This window comes from Phocoena phocoena, chromosome 14 (assembly GCF_963924675.1).
Source record: "Phocoena phocoena chromosome 14, mPhoPho1.1, whole genome shotgun sequence".
Lineage (NCBI taxonomy): Eukaryota > Metazoa > Chordata > Mammalia > Artiodactyla > Phocoenidae > Phocoena > Phocoena phocoena.
The window spans coordinates 5323121-5345550 of record NC_089232.1 but is presented as its reverse complement, the minus strand read 5'-3'; the positions used below and the strand labels follow the sequence as shown (position 1 = coordinate 5345550).

Below are 22430 nucleotides of genomic sequence, written 5' to 3'. Positions count from 1 at the left end.
GCGCGCGGCGGGGCGCGGGGCCGGGGCCTGAGGCGCGGGCAACGCCCGGGGTCCTGCCGGCCGCCCGGGCCATGGAGTGAGCGCCGCCGCCCGCCCGCCCGCCCGCCCGCCGCCCCCCGGCCTCGCCCGCGGGCCCGCGCCGCCCTCCGGGCCTCCGACTCACAGAAACACACCAGAGACCGATTGATTGTGGCCGGGTTTTGGGTGGCAAAAAGGGAAAATGGCGAACGACTCCCCTGCAAAAAGTCTGGTGGACATCGACTTGTCCTCCCTGCGGGTGAGTGGCGGCCGCGGGGCGCGGGGAGCCGGGAGCGGGGAGCGGGGAGCCGGGGCCGCGCCCTGGCCGGCCGGGTGCTCGGGCGCCGCCGCGGGCAGAGCCGCGGGCGCGGCGGCCCCTTTGTCTGCCCGCGTCGGCGGGTGCGGGGCCCGGGGCGCGAACCTCCGTCGGAGCCGCCGCCCGGGACCCCGACCCCGCGTGCCCCGACCCCCATCGCGGCTCTCGGGCGCCGGCGACCGCGCCAGGCGAAGCCCACCTCTGTGGTCGCCGCCCTTTCTCTCCAGCTGCCCCGCTTCTTTTATTCATTGTTGTGCTGCTTTCCGATGCTCACCCCTCCCCTCCTTCTCCTCCAGGATCCGGCTGGGATTTTCGAGCTGGTGGAAGTGGTGGGAAATGGCACCTACGGACAAGTCTATAAGGTCGGTGTGGGCGCCTCCTTTGTTTCCCGGGGACGGGTTGAAACTTCTGGTCCGGGGGCGACGGGGAGGCTGATGGATACGCCGCCGCCCGGCGGCCACGCCGCTCGGCTGAAGTTGGGAGAGGGGTCTCGCCTCGCCGTCCCGCTGTTTTTCAGCAGAGTTTATATGCACACTGGCCTGAAAAGACCTCATTTCCTGGCTCTCAGTTAAGGAAATAAGCTCCACTCTTAGGCATGCACTTTTATCCCATAAAACGGGCAAGCATTTTTGCATCAGACAACCTACATTTTTCCCCGTCTTTCCCAGATCTGGCCTTCGGAGTTGGTGTGTTAATTAAAATTCAGTAGAGGCAGGCCTTGCTTGTGATTATCCCAAAACACTGCCTTGGCTTCCTCGAGAATTGTCTTCGTGTTCCCTCGTTTGAATGCTCGCCAGGCGCCCAGGGAGCGTAGTTCGGTGCTACTTGCTTCTCCTTTATAAGCAGCGTGCATTCTACTGATGGGTACATGTTTTGGGGAACCGGGGAACGGTGTGTGTTTGGGCAACAGGAGCAGGAAGAATTACAGTGTGACGATTATACGGTCTGAATTCCAGGAATAACCTGTTTGACAGGTGTGTAATTGAAACAGAAATGAGGCAAAGCCCAGGAGTGGAGAGGGTGCCCAGATTTTACACCCACCCCAGGTCTTTCTCTCTCTTTTTTTTAATACCTGCCCCCTCGCCCCCAACAGGAAATGAAACTAACAAATCTGGAGACTCTGAGTCGGCTCTGAGTAGCTGACACCTCGTGAGACTAACCCGTGCTGCGCATTTTACTCAGTGCACATTCTAGAGTTTATGAGCAGCTCTAGGTAATGGAGGCACAGGCCTTGAACGTTTGAAACAGAGTGTGAAATTCTCCCTCTCCTGATTTGTTTCTTATTACTGAACGCTTTCTCAAAGTTATCTGCACGGGGGGTGTTTGGTAGCTGTTAGTGTTTTCTAGCTGGGTACAAGGTTGGGATAGAATAAAAAAAAAAAAATCTTATGAAGCAGGGCTTTGTGGTTCGCTGTGAAGAATTGTCATTGTCTCATTAAAAATGGAGGGGGGGGTTGGAAGCTGACTGTAGACATTTTCTTCGCCCAGATTAAGTGTGGATCCCATTGTCTGTTTTCTGCTCTGAGAATAGGGTTTATCTATCTCTTGAAAGCCTCTCCCCAGCCCTGACTTACCCTGGCCTGGGCTGTGTCCCGGCCTGTGGCCTGAACTGGATGGAGTCAGTATTCTGAGGTGATCTCAAGTGAATCAGCGTGTGTTTTGTTGGTTAACTGTTGGGGCCAGGGCCAGATTTTTGAATTTGAAAGAGAGCCCTGTGAGCTCAGCCTGCCGGGCTCAACTGAATTTGGAAGCTTTTGGAAAATTTTGGAAAAGATTGTGTTGCAACTCCCTGAGTGGTCTGCTAACTGGCTGAAAGATGTTCTTTCCCGAGCCCCAGTGTTTGTTTAAGCACCAGTCGGTTTTTTCTAACCCAGTTTTTCTGGCCAGATTCGAGTAGTGAGTGTGCCCTCGTCCAAGTGAACTAGCCAGAGCTTGTTTTTGACCTGGTTACACAGTAGTTGGATTGTTTGCATCTTCTTTGGTCAGCGTGGATGTGAAGGCTGGTGAAGTAAACCAGAAGCCAGCGAAACCCGAACGGGTCTTAAAGGGTTTAAGAGCTGGGGGTTCTTTATAGGAGCAGGTGGGGCGGGTTCACTGCTGAGGGTTTCCCCTCCTCCTTCCCCCTTTGGTTCCATCCCCTCTTACCCCAATCTTTTGAGATAGATTTGCTGAGCACAACATTTGGGGGAAGTTGGGATCCCCAGCATTTGAGGATCGTGGCAGTGACCCGGCTCTCTGGCTCTCTCCCTATAAAGTCAGTACAGTTGAGGAGAAATTCTCAAATTATGCAAACCCGAGGAATTAAGCAATCTGTGCAACCGTGCCATACAATCACGAGCAAGAGTGCTTGAGATTTTGCTCGCCTGCAGTTGTTTTATTATTATGGAGAATTTGAACCAGACACTAGGGAGAGAGAGATCACCAGTTTAACAGTTAGCAGCACGTGACTAATCTGGTTTTGTCTGTAGTCTTCCCTCTCTCCATCCGTTATCTTCACATGAAACCCAGATGCCATTGCACCCATAAATGCTTCGGTATGTATCTTTTTTTGTTTTTTAGATAGTCTCAGTGCTGTTCTCACACCAAAAAACCTAATTCCTTCCCGTCAAATATTCAGGTTTTTTAAAAAATTGAAGTATAGTTGACTTACAATGTGTTAGTAAGGTGTACAGCAAAGTGATTCAGTTTTATATATATATAGACACATATGTATGTGTGTGTGTATATATATATATTTATATATATGTATATGTTTTTCAGAGTCTTTTCCCTTACGTGTTATTACAGAATATTGAGTAGTGTTCCCTGTGCTACACAGTAGGCCCTTGTTGGTTATCTATTTTATGTAGAGTTGTTTGTATATGTTCATCCCGAACTCCTAATTCATCCCCCCCACTTCCCCCTTCGGTGACCATAAGCTTGCTTCAGATGTTCAGTGTGAACGTTTTCCTGATTATCTCATACATATTCTCTTACTATCACGAGAAGCTCTTTCGTATTTGTGAACTGATCCTGGGAAGTTTAGTCTTAGAGATGGTGGAAACAGCAGAGACAGTCAACGTTTCCATTCTCTCTTCTCTTTAAATGTGTACTTTCTAGAACCGTTTACATATGCCTAGGAGTTTAGCAGTTTTGTTGGTACGATTTGCATATGGTGGTTTTGGGATTAGATTATTGACACTGTAGCAGTTGTTTACCGTTGCTAAACATCCATTAGTGTGACTAGCATCAGAGTTTGGAAAATACTTGTGTCTAATTTGTTTTTTATAGAGAAGCTTTTTTTTTTTTAAACATAACTTTAGGTGAAACACCTGTAAGCTGAACAACCTGTAGTCCTAATTTATTTCATTGTTATATTTTCTGTTTTTTCTGTGAACTTTTTTAGTGATAATGGTTGCTTATTTTTAGAAGACTATGTTTACATGAAGTGAATGAGTCTGAGAGGGAGTTTTCGGAGTTTTGATATGTTCTATGAAAATGGCTTTCTTGGGGATAGTTTATAATTTTCTCCATCTGACAAAAATGGTAAATAGTCTGGGTATAGTTGAACAGTATGTAACTTTACCTTTAAAAAAGGAGCTGAGACACAGGCTGTATTCTATTTAGAGAAATTTATTTTTTGCTTTAGGTTTCTGAGAGATCATAGGGAAGGATACTCATAAAATGTGAAAAGAATTGTGAATTTCTGTTCACAGGGTTTCATTCAGAGTACCATATATTTATAAAAGAAGTGTCTGTAAGATGATCTTGTGCATGTTGAGTAGATACAGTGAATTTTAATTTTTTTCATCAAAGGGAGAAACGATAATGTGAAAAGTCCAAACCAGAAATGATAGATCAAAGTTTGTTTTTGTGTTTTTGGAGTTTGTTATTTTTAACGTTTATTTGGCCATTTTTGTTTTCTTCTTGGGGTGGCTACTGTTATTTTGCATCTTGCAAGCGTCCAGTGGCCATTGTTCCAAAATGTCTTGGCTAAAGGCAGGAAAATCCTGCATCTGGAATGGCATGGTAGGGGCCCAAGGGGAAGTTAGGGAATCCAGCAGGCTCACTGCCTGGAGTCAGGGCTTACTCACAGGCCAGATGGAGAGAGCATCTTGACTCTGACTCTGTCTGACCCTGTCCTTGGAGGAGAGGGCCTTGGTGGACTGGACACCTTGAAGGTTGAGGACGAGGCTACGCTAGGCCCGAAGATGGTAAGCAGAGCTAACCTGAGAGTCGGCCACCTGTTAGGCGCTGTGCTAATGCTGTCCCCCTCTTTTATTGAAGAAAGGGGGGTATGTGTGGCCAAAGGGCTGAGGGTGACCTTTGGGAATGGTAGTAGGGCTTGGGGGTAGTGGGCATCTCGGGGAGGGGTTATTTGTGCTGGCATTGAGGAGGTCCATCATTCCCTGGCATTGAGGTGCCGTTGAAAGTTTTGTTGGGATTGGGGATGCCTGGGAGTAGGAGCCTTGGTCAGGTGAACTTTGGGGAAGGAGCAGGTACGGTGGTTGGCCTGGGGCAGTGGTCTAGGAGAGAGGAGGGGAAGGAAGGCCAGGGCAGGGCAGTAGAGAGAAGAGTGTTGGGGTGAGTTCTTGGGCTTTGCTCCTTGCTAAATCCACTCCTTCTCCGCAGGCTTTGGTGTGACCCTTTAAACGGGTCCACTGTTTGCCTGCTAGATTAGGAGGAGCCTTGGGATTTGTGAAAGTGCTAAAATTGCTTTCGTTTGCTCAGTAGTAAAGTGCCATGTAAATTGTGTAGCTTTTAAAGATCATCTTCGTAACGTTTTGGGGCAAGCACTTAAGCTTTAGGGAGGGGCGTTCCGCAAATGTTGCTTTGTCAGGGTGGCGTCTCTTGTTCTTAAATGGAGGCAAAGGCATCCACTGGGGCAAAATAAATTTTGTAGAACTAGATGTTTTCCTTAGGAGGAGGGCTGATCGGCCTCTGAGTGGCATGTACGGACTTGTTCTGAGACACAGAGTCCCTTCACGCTGGAAGGATTCTGGCCCTGGGTTAAGGGAGGGGGGATGAACCAACCCTGTTGAACACACATAGGTGTGTGGCTCTCTTAAACAATATCAACCCAAACTTCCAAAAACGGTTTTGGCCCTAAACTAAATCAGGAACGTCAGAAGCCTTGCAGAAAAACCAACCAGCAGATAAAACCCTGCTCGTGATAGTTTTTTAACTCCTTATTGCTTGAAACTCTGTAATACAGTGTTTATTTGCATAGCTTGCAAGCTTGTATTTTGCCTTTTTTCTTGACCAATTTTGGATCTATGTCTGTTTCTACATGTTGACATTATCTGGGGGCACATTTGGTACAGTGTGTGTGTTCATAGATTTTTGTGGATTGGCCTTTGAAAAGCAAAGACGATTTCTGAAAAAATACATCCTACTCTGGAGATAATGAATCCCTGAGCAGGTGTGCCAAGCCAAGGAATAATCTAAGGAGTTTCATTCCCAGGGAACTAAAAATATTATAAACTAAAATACATTTTAACCTAGAGATGGGTGGTTTGACACATGCATTTCATACACGGTCTTTTGTTTCTTTGCTGTCTTAGTAAATAAATACTTGCACCTGGTTGGGAACAGCGTCTTGAGCCAAGACACTGCCCACCCTCAGAGCATCAGGTGCTTTCCATCTCTCAGCCGCACTAAGTTTAGATGCCTGCGCTTCTTATCATTAGTAACAGCTTTCACTTTTCCTCTATTCTAATGATTTAAATTGGCAGACAGCCGTGCATGCAAATGATCGTGCAAGTGCACTGCTTTCAGACCCAGGTGGTTCCGGTGCCGAAGCAGGACTGTTGCCCAGAGGGCAGCACTGATACGTGATACCCTGGAAACTTCACTCTCATCTTATAAAGGAGAACGTACAAAAGTTGACTGCGTGGCCATTCACTGTATTGGAGTCAAGAACTTAATTTACAGTGAGTTCTCAGGATCAAACACGACCTATTTAGAATTTGTGATAATTTTACGGGTCAAAACAATATTAGGTCACCACCTCACCTTTTAAAAATCACTGTTTTAAAAACTTTGTTTCTTGCACAAGTAGCCGGATATATAGCTAGCGGCTTGTGGGTCATCCTGTAAAGTACTTGCAAATAACTGCTTTGAATATTTACTACCAACAGATATTTTTGTGAATTCAAGTTGGTTTTAATACTACTCTGAATTACCAGTGTTAAAATATTAAGATATATTTCGTATGTACTTTGGGACCTGATTACATAGTCACTGGGACGTGATTATCAGAGGGTAGAGATTACCTAGTACTTTTGGCAGATTTGATTGACAGTTATTTTGCTGTAATAATATGGTAACACAAGAGTTGAATCAGGATACATTTTTTGGACTTAGGGAGGGATGGCCAGGAAGAGAACGGAGACCAGGGCAATGTTATATGACCAGTGACCAGCGTGGCAGCCAAAGTCTTAGGTTTTTATGATATTCTGTTAGGAGGCTGGCTCATTGATAAAAGTCCACTGGCATCACTCAGAAGAGAAGTGAGTGATGTGTTGGCAGGGATAGAGTTGTGAGGCCCTGTTTTCTGTCAGAATTTCAAAAGGGAGGACAGAATGATAAGTTTTAGGACTTCTCAAAAGTTTTAAAAACTGGGATCTTAGAAACTCTGACATCTGCTAGCATTGTGAGGAACTTAGAACTAATTTGGGGACACCAGTTAACCATACAGGGCTGGTTTCCTGCCACTTACAGTACTCACTGTGCTGCTACCCGAGCTGGGCCCTGCCTGCCTGGTCACACAACGGTGCGGGAAGCAGGCAGTGTGTTTACCCTCCAGCAGTGCAGGGAAGACGGGGTGGACACAGCGTGCCAGATGTGTACCACCCTGTGATGGCGCTGTCTCCCCAGGCCCTCCACCCAGATGCAGCCCATGTGCCCGACCCCAGAGAGCTTTCCAGCCTCCGCAGGGCTGAAATAGTTCAAACACGTGACCAGAAAAGGGAGGTGAAAAAATAGACACAGAAAATGCCAGCCTGAATCTTTTTTTTCAATATTTATTTTATTGAAGTGCTGTTGACTTACAGTATTGTGTTAATTTCTGCTGTACAGCAAAGTGACTCAGTTATGTATATTACATTCTTTTCATATTATATACACATTCTTTTTCATATTCTCTTCCATTACGGTTTATCACAGGTTATTGAATGTAGTTCCCTGAGCCATACAGTAGGACCTTGTGGGTTTTTTTTTCTTTTTTTTGGCCGCATCGCGTGGCATGCGGGATCTTCGATTCCTGACCAGGGATTGAACCCGGGCCCCCTGCAGTGGAAGCTTGGAGTCCTAACCACTGGACTGGCAGGGAATTCCCAGGACCTTGTTGTTTATCCATTTCTATATACAGCATCTTTTTGTTATTAGAATCAAAGGACATCATGTCACCCTGTCAACTTGCTATAAAAGTTTTTCCGCAGTCGTCAGTTTGTGAATTTACCTGGTCGTGCCCCAGTCAGCAGAGCAGACCTGCGGGAGCCCTGAACTGGCAGGGTCGAGTCTGCACAGGGCTCTCTGTGAGCCCTTGGGCTGATGTGTTGCATTAGCGAGAGAACTGGGGGCCTTGTCCACGAGGAGGAGGGAGCTGGAGCCCAGGCTGCTTCCCTCTTTCTGCGGAATTGGCCCTCCATCCCTGGGACATTGCAAGTATCTCAGATATGGCCAAGTGTTGACAGGTTTTGCTATTCAATTTTTAATCTTGACTAATTATTAAATTATTAGAAAGGAAAAAGCCCCCACTTTTGTGCTATGACTTAAAAACTTTCTTTTCATTATATGGCAGATAGGACCTTCAAACACTTGCCAAAGTTAGGAATGCACGTAGTTGCAATCAGGTGACAAACTAAAGTTCTCTTATCAAAACTTGGAGTTGTCCTATTCCCAAGGGACATCTATTTTCTTTTTTTAATGTCTTTTTAAAAAAAATTAATTAATTAATTTATGGCTGTGTTGGGTCTTCCTTTCTGTGCGAGGGCTTTCTCTAGTTGTGGCAAGCGGGGGACACTCTTCATCGCGGGGCGTGGGCCTCTCACTATCGCGGCCTCTCTTGTTGCGGAGCGCAGGCCCCAGACGCGCAGGCTCAGTAGTTGTGGCTCACGGGCCCAGTTGCTCCGCGGCATGTGGGATCTTCCCAGACCAGGGCTCGAACCCGTGCCCCCTGCACTGGCAGGCAGATTCTGAACCACTGCGCCACCAGGGAAGCCCGACATCTATTTTCAGTGCTTTTAGTTGCTCCATTTGAAGTTGACTGCTGTATTTCTAAATTATACGCTTACGTGGCTTTTGCTTGATTTATCAGTTTTGTGCACTTACTGACTTCTTGGGACGGTGGTTACAGTTCTTGAACTACTGGTGTGGTCCCACGTGAAGAATCAGTTATTATACTTGTCCCCCTCCCTTAAATGAGTATATCATAATTTGGGGTTAAAATGATCATTGTTTGTATTATACTGTTTATCTCTGAGCCAAGCAATCTAATATGATGACATTTTCTTTTTAAAACACTCCTTCCCCCTTGCGTTGCCTTTTTCGTTTGCTTAGTTTTCCATGTACTTGTCATTACCTTCCACCTCAAACGCCCTGAAAGTTAATATCAAGTACCTAGCAAAGTTCAGCCTTTATCAACAGTTTTTCTAAACACTTAAACATGTTAGATGACTCATTGTTTCAGATAACCTGTAGATTCTGCTTTTTTCTCCCTGGAGGGGAGCTGGCCAGGTATGCTTGGCCTCCCACCTTGGTGCATAGCTCTGCTCCTGGACCATCTGTTTCCTGGATGCCACAGTCTTTTTTTTTTTTTTTTGGTGTACTGCCTTTCTTGCCTGAAGCACATCCTCCAGTTGGTTTGTAAGTAAGGGTGCCTGGGGTGTAAAGGTTTTAAGTCTTTGGATGACCCAGAATGCTTTTGTTCTTCCTTTACGTGGGATATATATGTTAGCGGGTGGAAAATATTCTAGGGTGAATATTCATTTTTCTCTTGGAATTTTGAAGTCATTGGTCTTTTGAGTGTGACCTGTTTTAAACTTCTTTGGGGAAGCTTTTAGGATATTCTCTTTATTCCTGGTGTTCTTAGATTTTATGAGTGTCTTGTGTTGTCATTCGCTGTTCCAGGTGCTTGGTTAATTCTTTTTCTTAGGAGCTGCCCTTTTTTTCTGGGAAATTTTTTTTCTTCCCCTCCAAATTCCCTGCCTTCTCTTTCTGAAAGTCCTGTGAGTCACCTCTTTGATTTATTTTCTTATCTTTTCCTCTATTTTTGTCTTTTTGTTCTACTGTTATGAAATGTCTTTGACTTTCCATTTCAATATTTCTATTGAAATTTTAGCTTTGTCATATTTTTAATTTATAAGAGAAGCCCTCTTTCTCAGTTTTTTTTATTAAAAAGCGTGTCTATTCTTTCGTGAATTTATCTCATCTCTCTGAGGATACTGAGTGTAGATACAGGTATTTTCTTTTGGTTGGTATTCTTGTGTCTCCGGCATTCCCCTCCCCCCCATTTCCTCCAGATTTCAGTTTTCCTGTTTGTTTATTTGGGTTATTTAATTTTTTATTATTTGGCCATACCATGTGGCATGCGGGATCTTAGTTCCCCAGCCAGGGATTGAACCTGGGCCCTCGGCAGTGAAAGCCTGGAATCCTAACCACTGGACCGCCAGGGAAGTCCTGGGTCTTTGTCTTTAGCGCTGAAGATTGTCCTTAAATACTTGGAGATGGGTGACTCTGCTCGTATTTGACTGAGGCACTAGCAGTGACTTGGAGGCTGCTGACTGCTGGTAATTCAGTTTAGGGAGTGCAGGTGGGCCCAGTATATTCTCGTGGATGGGGAACCCCAGTGCTGAACATCTGAAGGGCTTTTCTTTGGGGTTTCTCTAAGAAGAACACCCAGAAGCTTTTCCTGCTTGGGGGCCGTGCATGTGTTTATTGGCCTGTGGGGCTCAGGTGGAGGAAGGAGGCTGGAGATGTACCGTCTGATATCTTAGCTTTGCAGCCCTGTGGCTTGCTGCTTTCCCTCCTGTCCTCACATCTGGAGCATTTCTCCTTCAGCTTCTTCAGGGCCTGAACCTCTGGTTTCCTAGTGGTGTGGAGTGACGTGGGGCAGCCACCAGACTGTGAGGTAGAGAAAGGGGGCCTGGGGCGCTGTGCCACTAAGTGTCCCCTCTCCTCATTTTAGCCTCGTACTTCGTTTGGTATCAGTTGCTTCCAAATGAGGATCTCCTCAGGGTTCTGTGCAAATTGCCTCACTTTTGGTGTCCCCTCAGTGGGCACTTAGGTGACAACTTTTTTCTCTTTGCTCCATCCATTAAAAAAAAAAAATTATTTATTTATTTATTTGGTTGCACCGCGTCTTAGTTGCGTCAAGTCGGCTCCTTAGTTGAGGCACATGGGCTCCTTAGTTGGGGCATGCAAACTCTTAGTTGCGGCACGCATGTGGGATCTAGTTCCCTTACCAGGGATCGAACTCGGGGCCCCTGCATTGGGAGCGCGGAGTCTTAACCACTGAGCCACCAGGGAAGTCCCTCCATTTTTTTTTTAAGTCGTTTTTCTCCTTGCATTTTATTTTATTATTTATTTTCTTTTGGCCGCACCTTGCTGCGTGCAGGATCTTGGTTCCCCGACCGGGACCGAACCCGTGCCCGCTGCAGTGGAAGCGTGGGGTCTTAACTGCTGGACCACCGGGGAAGTCCCTGCTCCATCCATATTTTAGCGGTCAAAACCTGATAGTAACAATCTGTGCTGTCATCTCTTCCCCTTGATCTCTTTATGCTTCTTATAATCATTTTTATGGGAATAAACCCCTGTGACTCATGTGATCAGTCCCCCAGACCAGGAGTCAATTAGAAGGTGCATCTTTGATTTCACACCTGTGGTTTTGTTCAGGTGTGGGGTACTTTTCATCCGGAGCAGTAACCACAAAAACAGCAATGCCAACAACAAAAATGAAAACAGGAGTGGAGCAGCGCCTTAGTGCTGATACTTAAAGTGGGAGATGCAACCCAGGGACGGGTGCCGTGTGGGCGTGCTGGGTGGGCATCCCCGGGCTCACTGCTGTCCCACACCAGCCTCCAGGAGACACGGAAGTTTGTTCAACGGGTTTGTTTTTTTAAACAGCTTTATTGAGGTGTATTTTATATATCACGGAATTCACCCGCCTCAAGCCTGCATTTCAAGGGTTTTTAGTAGATGTACTGAGTGGCACAGCTGTCCCCACAGATCAGCGTCCAGCACTTCCATCGCCCCAGCAAGATCCCTCCTACCCTTTCACAGTGAACCCCTGTTCCATCCCAGAGCTCCAGACAACCGCTGTCTATTTTCTGTCCCTATAAATTCGCCTTTTTTGAACATTGCATATAAATAAAATCATGCCACGTGTGGTCGCTGGTGTATGATTCCTTTCACTTTGCGTAATGCTTCTGAGGTTTGTCCATGCCGCTGAGCGTGGTAGTTTGTTCCTTTTTATGTCTGGATGGTGTCCAGGGTATGGACGGGCTGTGTTTTGTCCACCAGTTCGCCAGCTGATGGACGTCACAGTTGTTTCTAGATTTTGGCTGTTGGGAGGAGTGCCTTCAGCAGGTGTTTGGGCCTCGCATCTCAGATGCTTTCAGAAGAGTTGCACCTGGGAGCCTTACATAGAAGGAGAAAAGAGGGGGCATGTGTCTGCTCGGGTCTACCCCTTTCTCGGCAGCATAACTCCACACCTCCCGGTTCTGATGACACGGCCGCCTGTCTCTGCTTCCCTGAAACCTTTACCTTCCCCACTCTTAGTATCAGTCATCACTGCATTTAGGTCATTTCGTGAAACATGAAAACAGTTTCTTATCGCCATAAAGACAAACTGTTCACTATCAGTGAGGTCATTGGTATCAGGAACTAGACCAAACCGGTTTTTCCTTCTCACATCTTATTGGGGGATTCCATTGTCAATAGTCAGCCCTTTGCCATGTGATGCTAAAGACTGGAGTTTTCCTTTATCTCAGACAGAAGCTATTGACTCACCGGGATTTGAAAAAACATAACAAAATCTAGTATCTTTGGTCAGAAGGACATATACCAAGTTAAATAAATGGTTTGTTGTGTTACACGGGGGAATACAGTTGCTCATTTGATTGTCTTCAGGTGTACCTTTTAGAGTATTTTTTTCATCTTACATTCTAAAGAAAATTTTTTTGAATTTTATTTATTTTTTTATACAGCAGGTTCTTATTAGTTATCCATCTTATACATGTTAGGGTATATATGTCAGTCCCACTCTCCCAGTTCATCATATCTTTTATTGGGGGCTTCAGTGCATTCAGATCAAATCTAAATGTAATGTTAGTATACTTCTAGAAAACTCTTATACTTAGAGCTGTATTCTAACCTGTTTATGATACTAACTGAATACTGTTGACAGCCAGAACCGTTGCCCCAGCAGTAACTCTGGGACCCTCTATGTAGTTGCCGTGTAGTTTTGCTGACTGTTCAGTTTGGAGATCTCAAGTCAAAGACTGAATCTTACCCAAGTCAGGGTCGTGCATCCCAGGGACACACGGGTTATTGGGACCCGAGTCAGGCAGTGAGCGTGGCTCAGGTGGCGCAGGAGCCACTGAGTGTGTTCGTTCACCCGCGGGGCCTGCCTGCAGTGCTGGGGCCTCTCCTGTTTGAACTTGGCATCTCCGTGTGTCCACGTGCTCCTCCTCCGCTCTTGCTGCCCCTTCCCTTAGTTGCCAGAAGAGACTTGTGAATGTTCAGCTCTTTACTCTTCGGTGACTTGGGGGCTTAGTATCTGGTTTGTGTGTCGCTGTTTGTTGAGATACCTGAGCCTGCTCTGCTAGGCAGCTCTCCTCTCAGTCCTGTTACTCCAGAGCTCGCTGCGGACGTGCTGTGTGCCAGGCATCCCTCGAGGCTCCCTGTTGGTGGCAGTGGACAAGAAGAGCGGTCAGCGCGTGCCTTTGTGCAGCGCGTAGCTTGAGGAGGAGGATGTTGCAGGTGGGGAAGAGCGGCCCGTGGGAGTGGATAGCTAAGCTGGACCTGATACAGTAGGCACGTGGTACACAGTGAAGCCTTATGGTTTAAATTCAGAGTCTCTGGTTGAGGCTGAGATGGGTGAGGAGCGTGGAGCTGATGGCTCATCATCTTGGTTAATAGAACTCTGAATAGAGATAGGAGGGGTGTGTTCCATTGATTATGGTAATTGCCTGCCCCTTTCAGCTGCCTGGAGCATCTGTCTCTTGGCAGGCCTTGCATCCTTTGTCTGCTGCTGGCGTGGTGTCCGGACTGTCTTGAGTTAGGAGTTAGCAGCTCTTGGTCGAGCACCCTCAGCATCCCCACAGAGAGTAGGGTGGGGAGTGCGCGCTCGTCAAGCCTCAGGGCGTCCCGTGAGCAGCACGTGGTGTGGTGCTCATACCTGGAGACGGATGGCCCAGAGACGGGGGAACGCGTGGTGGGATGGTTACCCGCCGGACCCCGACCTTAGGGCTGCAAGCGACCTCTGTGAAATGGGAACACTGGTGTACAGACAGCCTTATGGTACTCAGATAGCTTTTAATACGTTTCTGGAGTTAGGTTATACAAGGAAATGATTTCAAAGATGAGGTTTTGCATTTCTTTTTAGGTGCTATGTATTTGCTTTTTGATAATACAGACAAAAGATAATTTTCTTTTCCTGAGCTTACTGAGTAAAATGGTCTTGTGGGCTTTTTTGAAAAAAATTTAATATCGAGTGAAATATTTCTAACCTTTCTCTAATCACACTGGAAAAGACCTTTTTAATTGCTAATGCCAGCCATCAAAATGTGAAAAAAAGTTTGTTATTTTGTTTAAACAAGGCCTCTGTCAGTCATCAACCCCAAGGTTGAATTAGACATTTCATCAGTTTGCTACTCAATTAGCTGAAAATATATATTCTCTTTTTCACTTATTATATGAAAAAAGTGATTTAAAATGTGCTAAATTTTACGTAGGATGATTTTTTTTTTCCTTGACCTTTCTTCTTTCATTTCTTTCTGGCTCTTTCTACTGAAGACTGTCTCTTTGGTAGTTTGTCTTTTTCCCTTTTTTCTTTCTTTTGAATTAAATAATTGAGCGTTTTTTGTGATTCCATTTTCTGGCTTATTAGCTGTTAAGTTCTACTTTATTGTTTCATACATTACTTTAGGGTTTATAGTACATACTTGTAACCTATCACAGTTTAACTTCAAATCGTAAATACTTCATGTGTAATATAAGGACATTACAGTAGTATCACTTCTGTTTCTCCCTACCTCGCCTTATAGTATTTTGTTATATATTTTACTTTTATATATGTTATAAATCTCAAAATATATTGGTGCTATTTTTGCTCAGTCAGCTATCTTGAGCTGACCGCGATGCGGTACGCGGGCCTCTCACTGCTGTGGCCTCTCCCGTTGCGGAGCACAGGCTCCGGACGCACAGGCTCAGCGGCCATGGCCCATGGGCCCAGCCGCTCCGTGGCACGTGGGATCCTCCCGGACCGGGGCACGAACCTGCGTCCCCTGCATCGGCAGGCGGACTCTCAACCACTTGCGCCACCAGGGAAGCCCAGTCAGCTATCTTTTAAAAAGATATAAATAGTAAGAAAAAACCCGAATACATGTACCCATGTGGTTGTTAGCATTTCTGGTGCTTTTCATTCCTGGGTGTAAATCCATATTTCTATCAGGTACCATTTTCCTTCTGTCTGAAGGACTTATGTTATCATTTTTTGTAGTACAGGTCTGCTGGGTGATGAATTCTTTCAGTTTTCATATGTCTGAAAATTTTTGTGCTTTTGTTTTTGAAAGATATTTTTGCTGAGTATAGAATTCTAGGTTGCTATTTTTTTCCCTTGTCTTAGAGATGTTACTCCACTGTTGTCTCACTTGAATTGTTTCTGCTGAGAAATTTGCTGTTCTTATTTTGTTCCTTTTTACATGTCTTTTTTTTTTTTTTGTTCTTCTCCTGACTGCTTTTAAGAGTCTCCGTTTATCCCTGGTGTTGAGCAATTTGATTATGATGTGCCCTGGTGTACTTCTCTTCACGTTTCTTATGCTTGGGGTTTGGGAGCTTGGATCTGTGCGTTTAGAAGTTTCAAAAAATTTGGAAGATTTTTGGCCACTGTTTCTTCAGTTCTTTTTTTTCTTCCCCCCTCACTTCTCTTCCCTCTTCTTGGTCTTGGGGACTCCCATTGAATGTCTATTAAGCCACTTGAAGTTGTCTCGCAGCTCACTGATGTATCTTTTTTTTTTCTTTTTGTGCTTCATTTTGGTTAGTTTCTTTTGCTATGCATTCATGTTAACTTTCTTTTTCATTGTTGACTCTGCCATTAATTCCATCCCATGTATTTTTCATCTCTGATGTTGTATTTGCATCTCTAGAAGATTTGGGTGTTTTAAAAATATTTTCTAGATCTCTGCTTTTGAACATATGAATACAGTTATAATAGCTGGTTTAGTGTCCTTGCCTGTAATTTTAATATCTATGCCAGTATTGGGTTGGTTTCGATGGACTGTCGTCACTGTTGGTTATGTTTTCCTGTCTGGTAATCTTTGCGTGGATGTTAGACATGAATTTTACCTTGTTGGGTGCTTCCTGTAAGTATTCTGGAGCTTTATTCTGGGGTGCAGTTAAGTTACATGGAAATAACTTGATCCTTTTGCGTCTTGCTTTTATGGTTTTTGTTAAGGAGATCTGGATCAGTGTTCAGTCTAATGCTAGTTATATCCCACTGCTCAGGCAAGACCTCTCTGAGTTCTCAGTTCCCCATGATTTATGAGTTTTTCCATTTGTTTAGTGGGAACAGGCACTATTTCCATCCGTGTGAGCACTTGCACTGTTCCTTCTAATCCTTTTGAATGTTTTTTCCCCCCAGCCTTGGTAGTTTCCTTTGCATGTGCTGATTGTTACTTGGATGAACATAAAGGGGACGCTTTGCAGAGCCTGGCGGTTCTTCTCTTTGTGTAGCTCTCATTTCTGGTATTCTCACCGGAGCTCTAGCTGTCTAGGTTTACCTGGACTCTTAGCTCCTGCTCCTTAACTAAGGGAGTCTGCTGAGCTCTGCTTGGGTTTCCTCTCCCTGTGCCGTGCCCAAAAACTTCGTAAAGGGAGTAAGTTCAGGCAGTCGTATGACTCGCCTCATTTGTTTCTTATCTCAGGGATCACTGTTCTTTATTGCTCGATGTCTAGTTTCTTATCTCAGGGATCACTGTTCTTCGTTGCTTGATGTCCAGTTTCTTGAAAACCTTTGTTTTGTAAATTTTGTATGCGTTTGTTTTGGTTGTTTCAAGTGCAGAGGTATATCCAGTCCCCGTTAACACCATCTTGGCCAGAAGTAGATGTTCAGCGGTATGTCCGCTCTGTCTCTGTATTCACCATTCATTCATTAGGAGGCATCAGCAACACGACAAACTGAAAACAACCCCTCCCCACTTCTTTGATGGGACCAGTAGTGAGTAGGAGAACAACCTTGGATTTCAAAAACACCACTTAAAAAAAAAGATTTATTGAGACGTAATTCAGACACCACACTGTTCACCTATTTAAGGTGTCGAGTTCAGTGGCTTTTAGTATATTCCCAGAATCATGCAGTCGTAGCCACATTTTAGAACATATTTGTTGCTGCAGAGAAGAAACTGCATATCCCAGTCCTATCACTACCTTCCTCCCTTCCCCCACCTCAGCCCCAGGCTACTACTAATCTACTTTCTATCTCTATAGATTTACCAGTTCTGGACATTTCATATAAATGGAATCAAACAACTGGCGTTCTGTGAACACTTAGCGTGTGTTCTGGGTTCTTCCACGTTGTAGTATGTATTGGCGCTTCATTTCTTTTTGTTGCAGAATAATATTCCATTGAAAGGATATACTGATTTTACCTGTTATTCAGTTGATGGGCAGGTGGATTGTTTCTACTTTTGGACTATTAGGAATGATGCTGCTATGAACATTTGTGTACAGGTTTTTGTATAGACTGTATTTTCATTTCTCTAGGATGTATATCTAGGAGTAGAATTACTTCTGTCATGCGGTAATGACAGAGGAACTCATTTCCTTTGGAGGACCTGCTAAACTGTTTTCCAAAGCAGCTGGACCATTTTACATTCCCACCAGCAGTATATGAAGGATTTGGTTTCTCCACCTCCTTTTGCCAATACTCGTAATTATCTGTCTTTTTAAAATTACAGCCAACCTAGTCGTATCTCATTTTAGTGGTTTTCATTGCTTTTCTCTGATGACTAATGATGTTGAGTATCTTTTCATATGCTTGCTGGTTATTTGAATATCTTTGGAGAAATGGTATTCAGATCCTTTGTACATTTTTAATTGTGTTATTTGTTTTTCAAACTTTTTGATTTGTAAAAGTTCTTTATGTATTCTAGATCCAAGTCTTTTGCCAGATGTATGACTTGCAAAAATTTTCTCCCATTCTTTTGAGTTGACTTTTCACTTTCTTGATGGTGTACTTAGAGCACAGAAGTTTTTAATTTTGATAAAGTTCAATTTATTTCTTTTGTTGCTTGTGCTTTTGGTGTCATATCTAAGAAACTACTGCCTAAGCCAAGATTATGAAGATTTAAAATTTAAAAGAAGATTTCTTTTAAAGTTTTAGCTCTTATGTTTAGCCCTTTGATCCACTTTGAGTTAATTTTTGTGTAAAATGTGAAGTAGGAGTGCAGCTCCATTCATTTGCATGTGGATATCCAGTGGCCCAGCACTGTTTGTTGAAAGGACCATTTCGTTCCCACTTAGTTGTTTTGGTACGCTTGCTTTGGTACACTTGTTTTGGTACCAGTTGACCTTAAATGTGAGCGTTTCTGAACTCTTTTTTTTTTCTTTTGCTTTCTTAAATTTCTGGACTCAATTCTATTCCATTGATCTCAGTATTTATCCTATGCTGCGTGCGGGCTTTCTCTGTTGTGGCGAGCAGGGGCTTCTCATCACGGTGGTGCACGGGCTTCTCATCGCGGTGGCTTCTCTTGTTGCGGAGCATGGGCTCTAGGCACGTGGGCTTCAGTAGTTGTGGCATGCGGACTCAGTAGTTATGGTGCATGGACTTAGTTGCTCCACGGCATGTGCGATCTTCCTGGACCAGGGCTTGAACCCGTGTCCCCTGCATTGGCAGGCTCTCAACAACTGTGCCACCAGAGAAGCCCATACACTGTCTTGATTACTATAGATTTGCGGGAAGTTTGGAAATTGGGAAGAGCGAGTTCTCCAAATTTGTTCTTCAAAAGGACCTGCTGGGCTTCCCTGGTGGCGCAGTGGTTGAGAGTCCGCCTGCCGATGCAGCGGACACGGGTTCGTGCCCCGGTCTGGGAGGATCCCGCATGCCACGGAGCGGCTGCGCCCGTGAGCCATGGCCGCTGGGCCTGCGCGTCCGGAGCCTGTGCTCCGCAACGGGAGAGGCCACAACAGTGAGAGGCCTGCGTACCGCAAAAAAAAAAAAAAAAAAAAAAAAAGACCTGCTGATTTTGCTAATCTTTTTACTAATGACTGACCCTGGCACATACTTTCAAGACACTTTTTTGGCACTTGACACAAGCTTTGTGAATTGAGACTTACTCCTCTCATGATGAAAGATTTACCGTTTTGCAGACTAATGTCTTCATACGCATGTCCATATCACACAGATGGTAGACCCCCCCCCCCCGACTGCCCCCCTGCTATGTTTGTGAGAGAAGAAATCTAGAGTGTCTCGATTCCTCTTCCTCTTGCAAATGCATTAAGGAATAATTTGATAATGTCACTGAATTCTTTCAAAATCTTTATAAATTAAGTACCATATAGCATAGAAGAGGAAAATATAAACCATGTAAGGAAATGGAACCAAGTCAAGCTATCTAGATATGAAACAACTCTACCTAGATTATTTTATCATTTCTTACGAAATTTTCACTGTCAAAAGTCTATTCCAGAATACGTACAAATTACATACCTAGATAACATACCATCACTATCAGAAAAGTATAAAGAAGTATGTTTCTTAAGGAAGATCAAAGACCCTGGCTCCGAACCACTAAGAAGTAGTTTACCTTGAACCTCAAGTGTTGATTAGTCAAAAATTTCTGTTAAACCAAAGTCTTTGGTATGCTGAAAGTATTTCATCTAGGAGGAAAAATGTGCGTCGTGAGCCCAGTATTCCAGTCTGACGACGATAAACGAAGAAGTTCCTACCTCTATCACCAGAAGCGACAAACACCCAAGGAGCTTTGCATTGCAATTACATGGAAACGCAGCTGGCCTTGGGACAGAGCAGTTGTTGAACATCTTTAGCAGCCTCACTCATACGATGCAGGTGAATCTCAAATCCATCCCAGGGTGACGCTCTTAGAAACCATAGTGACTTCAAGGCACTTTGGAAATCTGATGGTGCTACGTGAACGTTAACTAATGGTCTTGTCAGATTTAGCTCAACACTTATTATTTGTATACTCTCAAAACATAGTTTTTATTTAACTTTTTAAACTGCTTGTGTATAAATATTAGCAAAAGAGGAACTACCCAGAACACAGGTTTCACCTGAGCAACTTGCTCAGAGTAAATTACAGGGAAGGAAGCTTTTGCTAAAATGCATTTCCTCTACTTGTGAAGAAACTGTTGAGAAATAAACTTTAACTCTGAGAAAATTATGCCATCTCTCTGCAACGTGTTTATACTTAAGGGACATAATTATCTTGTTTCAAATGAGGTTCTTTGAAGAAAGAACCCCCTCAAGAAAGCCCCTCTCCCCGCAAAAGACTGTAAGAAATATATTCCACAACTGTCTTCTGTAGCTAATTGTAAGAACTCTGATTTCATTAGCAAACTGTGGGAAAACTATGCTTCCTGTGAAGTTCATCACTGATATCAACCAACCCTGAATAAGAATGGGAATTAAAACTTAAAAAAAATTAATTAATTAATTATTGGCTGCATTGGGTCTTCATTGCTGTGCACGGGCTTCCTCTAGTTGCAGCGAGCGGGGGCTACTCTTTGTTGCAGTGTGCGGGCTTCTCATTGTGTTGGCTTCTCTTGTTGTGGAGCACGGGCTCTAGGCATGCGGGCTTCAGTAGCTGTGGCACGCGGGCTCAGTAGTTGTGGCTCGCGGGCTCTAGAGCGCAGGCTCCGTAGTTGTGGCGCGTGGGCTTAGTTGCTCTGCGGTATGTGGGGTCGTCCCAGACCAGGGATCGAACCTGTGTCCCCTGCACTGGCAGGCAGATTATTAACCACTGCGCCACCAGGGAAGTCTCAAAACTTTTAAAAATCATTCGTGGAGTTCATTTGACCATTCTGACAATTATTTCCACACATACTTGTTGAATGTTAGGGCTCTGAGGAGTCTTGAAGATGATCTATTTCAAACTTTGGTAAAAGAATGGGTCTAAGATTTGTCCTAAGAGACTCCAGACCCCTCCGCAAATCAGAGGCCTCGTCAGTCACAGAGATGGGACCAGAATCCCTCTTCCCAGCTAAAAATCAGTTTGAAAAATTACTTGCCATCCAACGTTTCTTCTGTAGGAATTCCTTAGTAAGTTTTTCGTTTTTCAGAGAATGTGGTAAGAATACGGGGCCACGAGAACCATAAGAAGAAATGTAAGTGAACCCCATACCTGTACCAGTTTGCTTGGGGTCCCACATGAAAAGGCCATGGGCTTGGTGGCTTAAACAACAGACATTTGCTTTCTCATGGTTCTAGAGTCTAGAAGTCCAAGATCATGGTGTTGGTAGGTTTGGTTTCTGCTGTCTAGCTCTGCCCTCACATGGTCTTTCCTCGTGTGGGTGCCTCCCTGGTGCCTCTTTGTGTGTCCACACTTCCTCTTAGAAGGAAGTAACTTTGTGCTCGTAAGTACTAATGGTTTATTAAGTAATAAATTAGGAATTTCATTTTTTAAAACTAAGAAATACATGTGGTCTTCTATTCCATTATGTAGCATATCCAACCCCCAGATCACTACAGACTCTGTTCTAGAGCATGGAGATACAGAATTGGCAAAAAAGACACAGTCCATGCTTCCGTGGAGTTTAAGAAGACACAAAATAAATATATCAGGTGGTGAAAAATGCCTCTTTCAGTTCCCTTTACTGGGTAACAGGCCACCCCTGAAACTTGGTGGCTTAAAGCAACCATCCTATTTGCTCAGGATTCTGAGGGTCAGCACTTGGGGCTTGACCAGGCTCTGCACGGTGGTTCTTCTGCTGGCCTCTCCTCCAGCCCCTTAGGCCCCCAGGCAGCTGCGGTCAGCTCACCAGGGGCTGCGGAGTGTGAGGGCTGGCAAACTTCATAAGTGCCCTGTTGTTTTCTCTGTCGTGTCTCTTCCCTTTGTCCTTCATTAAGGAAGAGTCAAAAGGTTTTGGATATTGTGGAAGATTCCATTTTTCGGCATTGAGGTGGAGAGATAACGCTGACCTTTTTAATATCTTCGTTTTACAAAAAAGTCTCATCGGGTGGGGGAGAGGGAGACGCAAGAGGGAAGAGATATGGGAACATATGTATATGTATAACTGATTCACTTTGTTATAAAGCAGAAACTAACACACCATTGTAAAGCAATTATACCCCAATAAAGATGTTAAAAAAAAAGTCTCATCACCCATTAATTGCAGTGTTACCACATGTCTTGTTTTACAGCTGGGAGTTAGGATTTTTTATCTGTGTGTTCGGATGGGATGATAATAGGAAAGGGATAAGTCCTATGTTGGCTATGATTTTAGGAGCTCAAATGCCTCGATTCCTGTGTGGCAACACTAGACCTGCTTTTCTTAGCTCAACAGGAAATGAGAGTCGGACCTGGAGGAAGTCGTGCATCCCCACCTTGTAGTTGGCAGGCTTCTCATTGGCTGTTTAGGAGAGTAAGTGAAGTTTACTTCCTTCCCCAAAATGCCGATTATGCGGGGGAAGTGCGATCCATCTACAGGTAAATGAACCAGATTGTGTCTGATGCGTTTACGTGTCAGAAGATGAAGTTGAAGATGAGTTCAGTTCTCAGGAAGAATAAAACAAATGGTGGGATTTGAGGGTTACGTGCCTGAGGTTAAGACTCTCTTACTATGATGCTTAATTTCTTTGCGTGAATTGATTTTTCACTTCAGTGGGTCAGACATGTGGGGAGTGTCTGGGGTACGCCTTCTGCAGTGTTTGAGA

The 22430-nt window shown here is 44.6% G+C and overlaps 1 protein-coding gene across 41 annotated transcripts in view; it reads left to right on the top strand.

The window, feature by feature from the left end:
* Positions 1–220: 220 nt before the first annotated feature.
* Positions 221–22430, top strand: part of MAP4K4 (mitogen-activated protein kinase kinase kinase kinase 4) — a 171911-nt gene continuing 149701 nt past the window's right edge. For 32 of the 41 annotated variants that reach the window (XM_065891503.1, XM_065891532.1, XM_065891535.1 and 29 more), the window contains exons 1-2: positions 221–277; positions 631–696. In XM_065891503.1, the coding sequence (XP_065747575.1) occupies positions 221–277; positions 631–696 (123 nt within the window). Of the gene's footprint in view, positions 278–600; positions 697–22430 lie in introns of those variants that run through there. The other 9 variants (XM_065891524.1, XM_065891527.1, XM_065891523.1 and 6 more) reach the window with 1 other exon arrangement.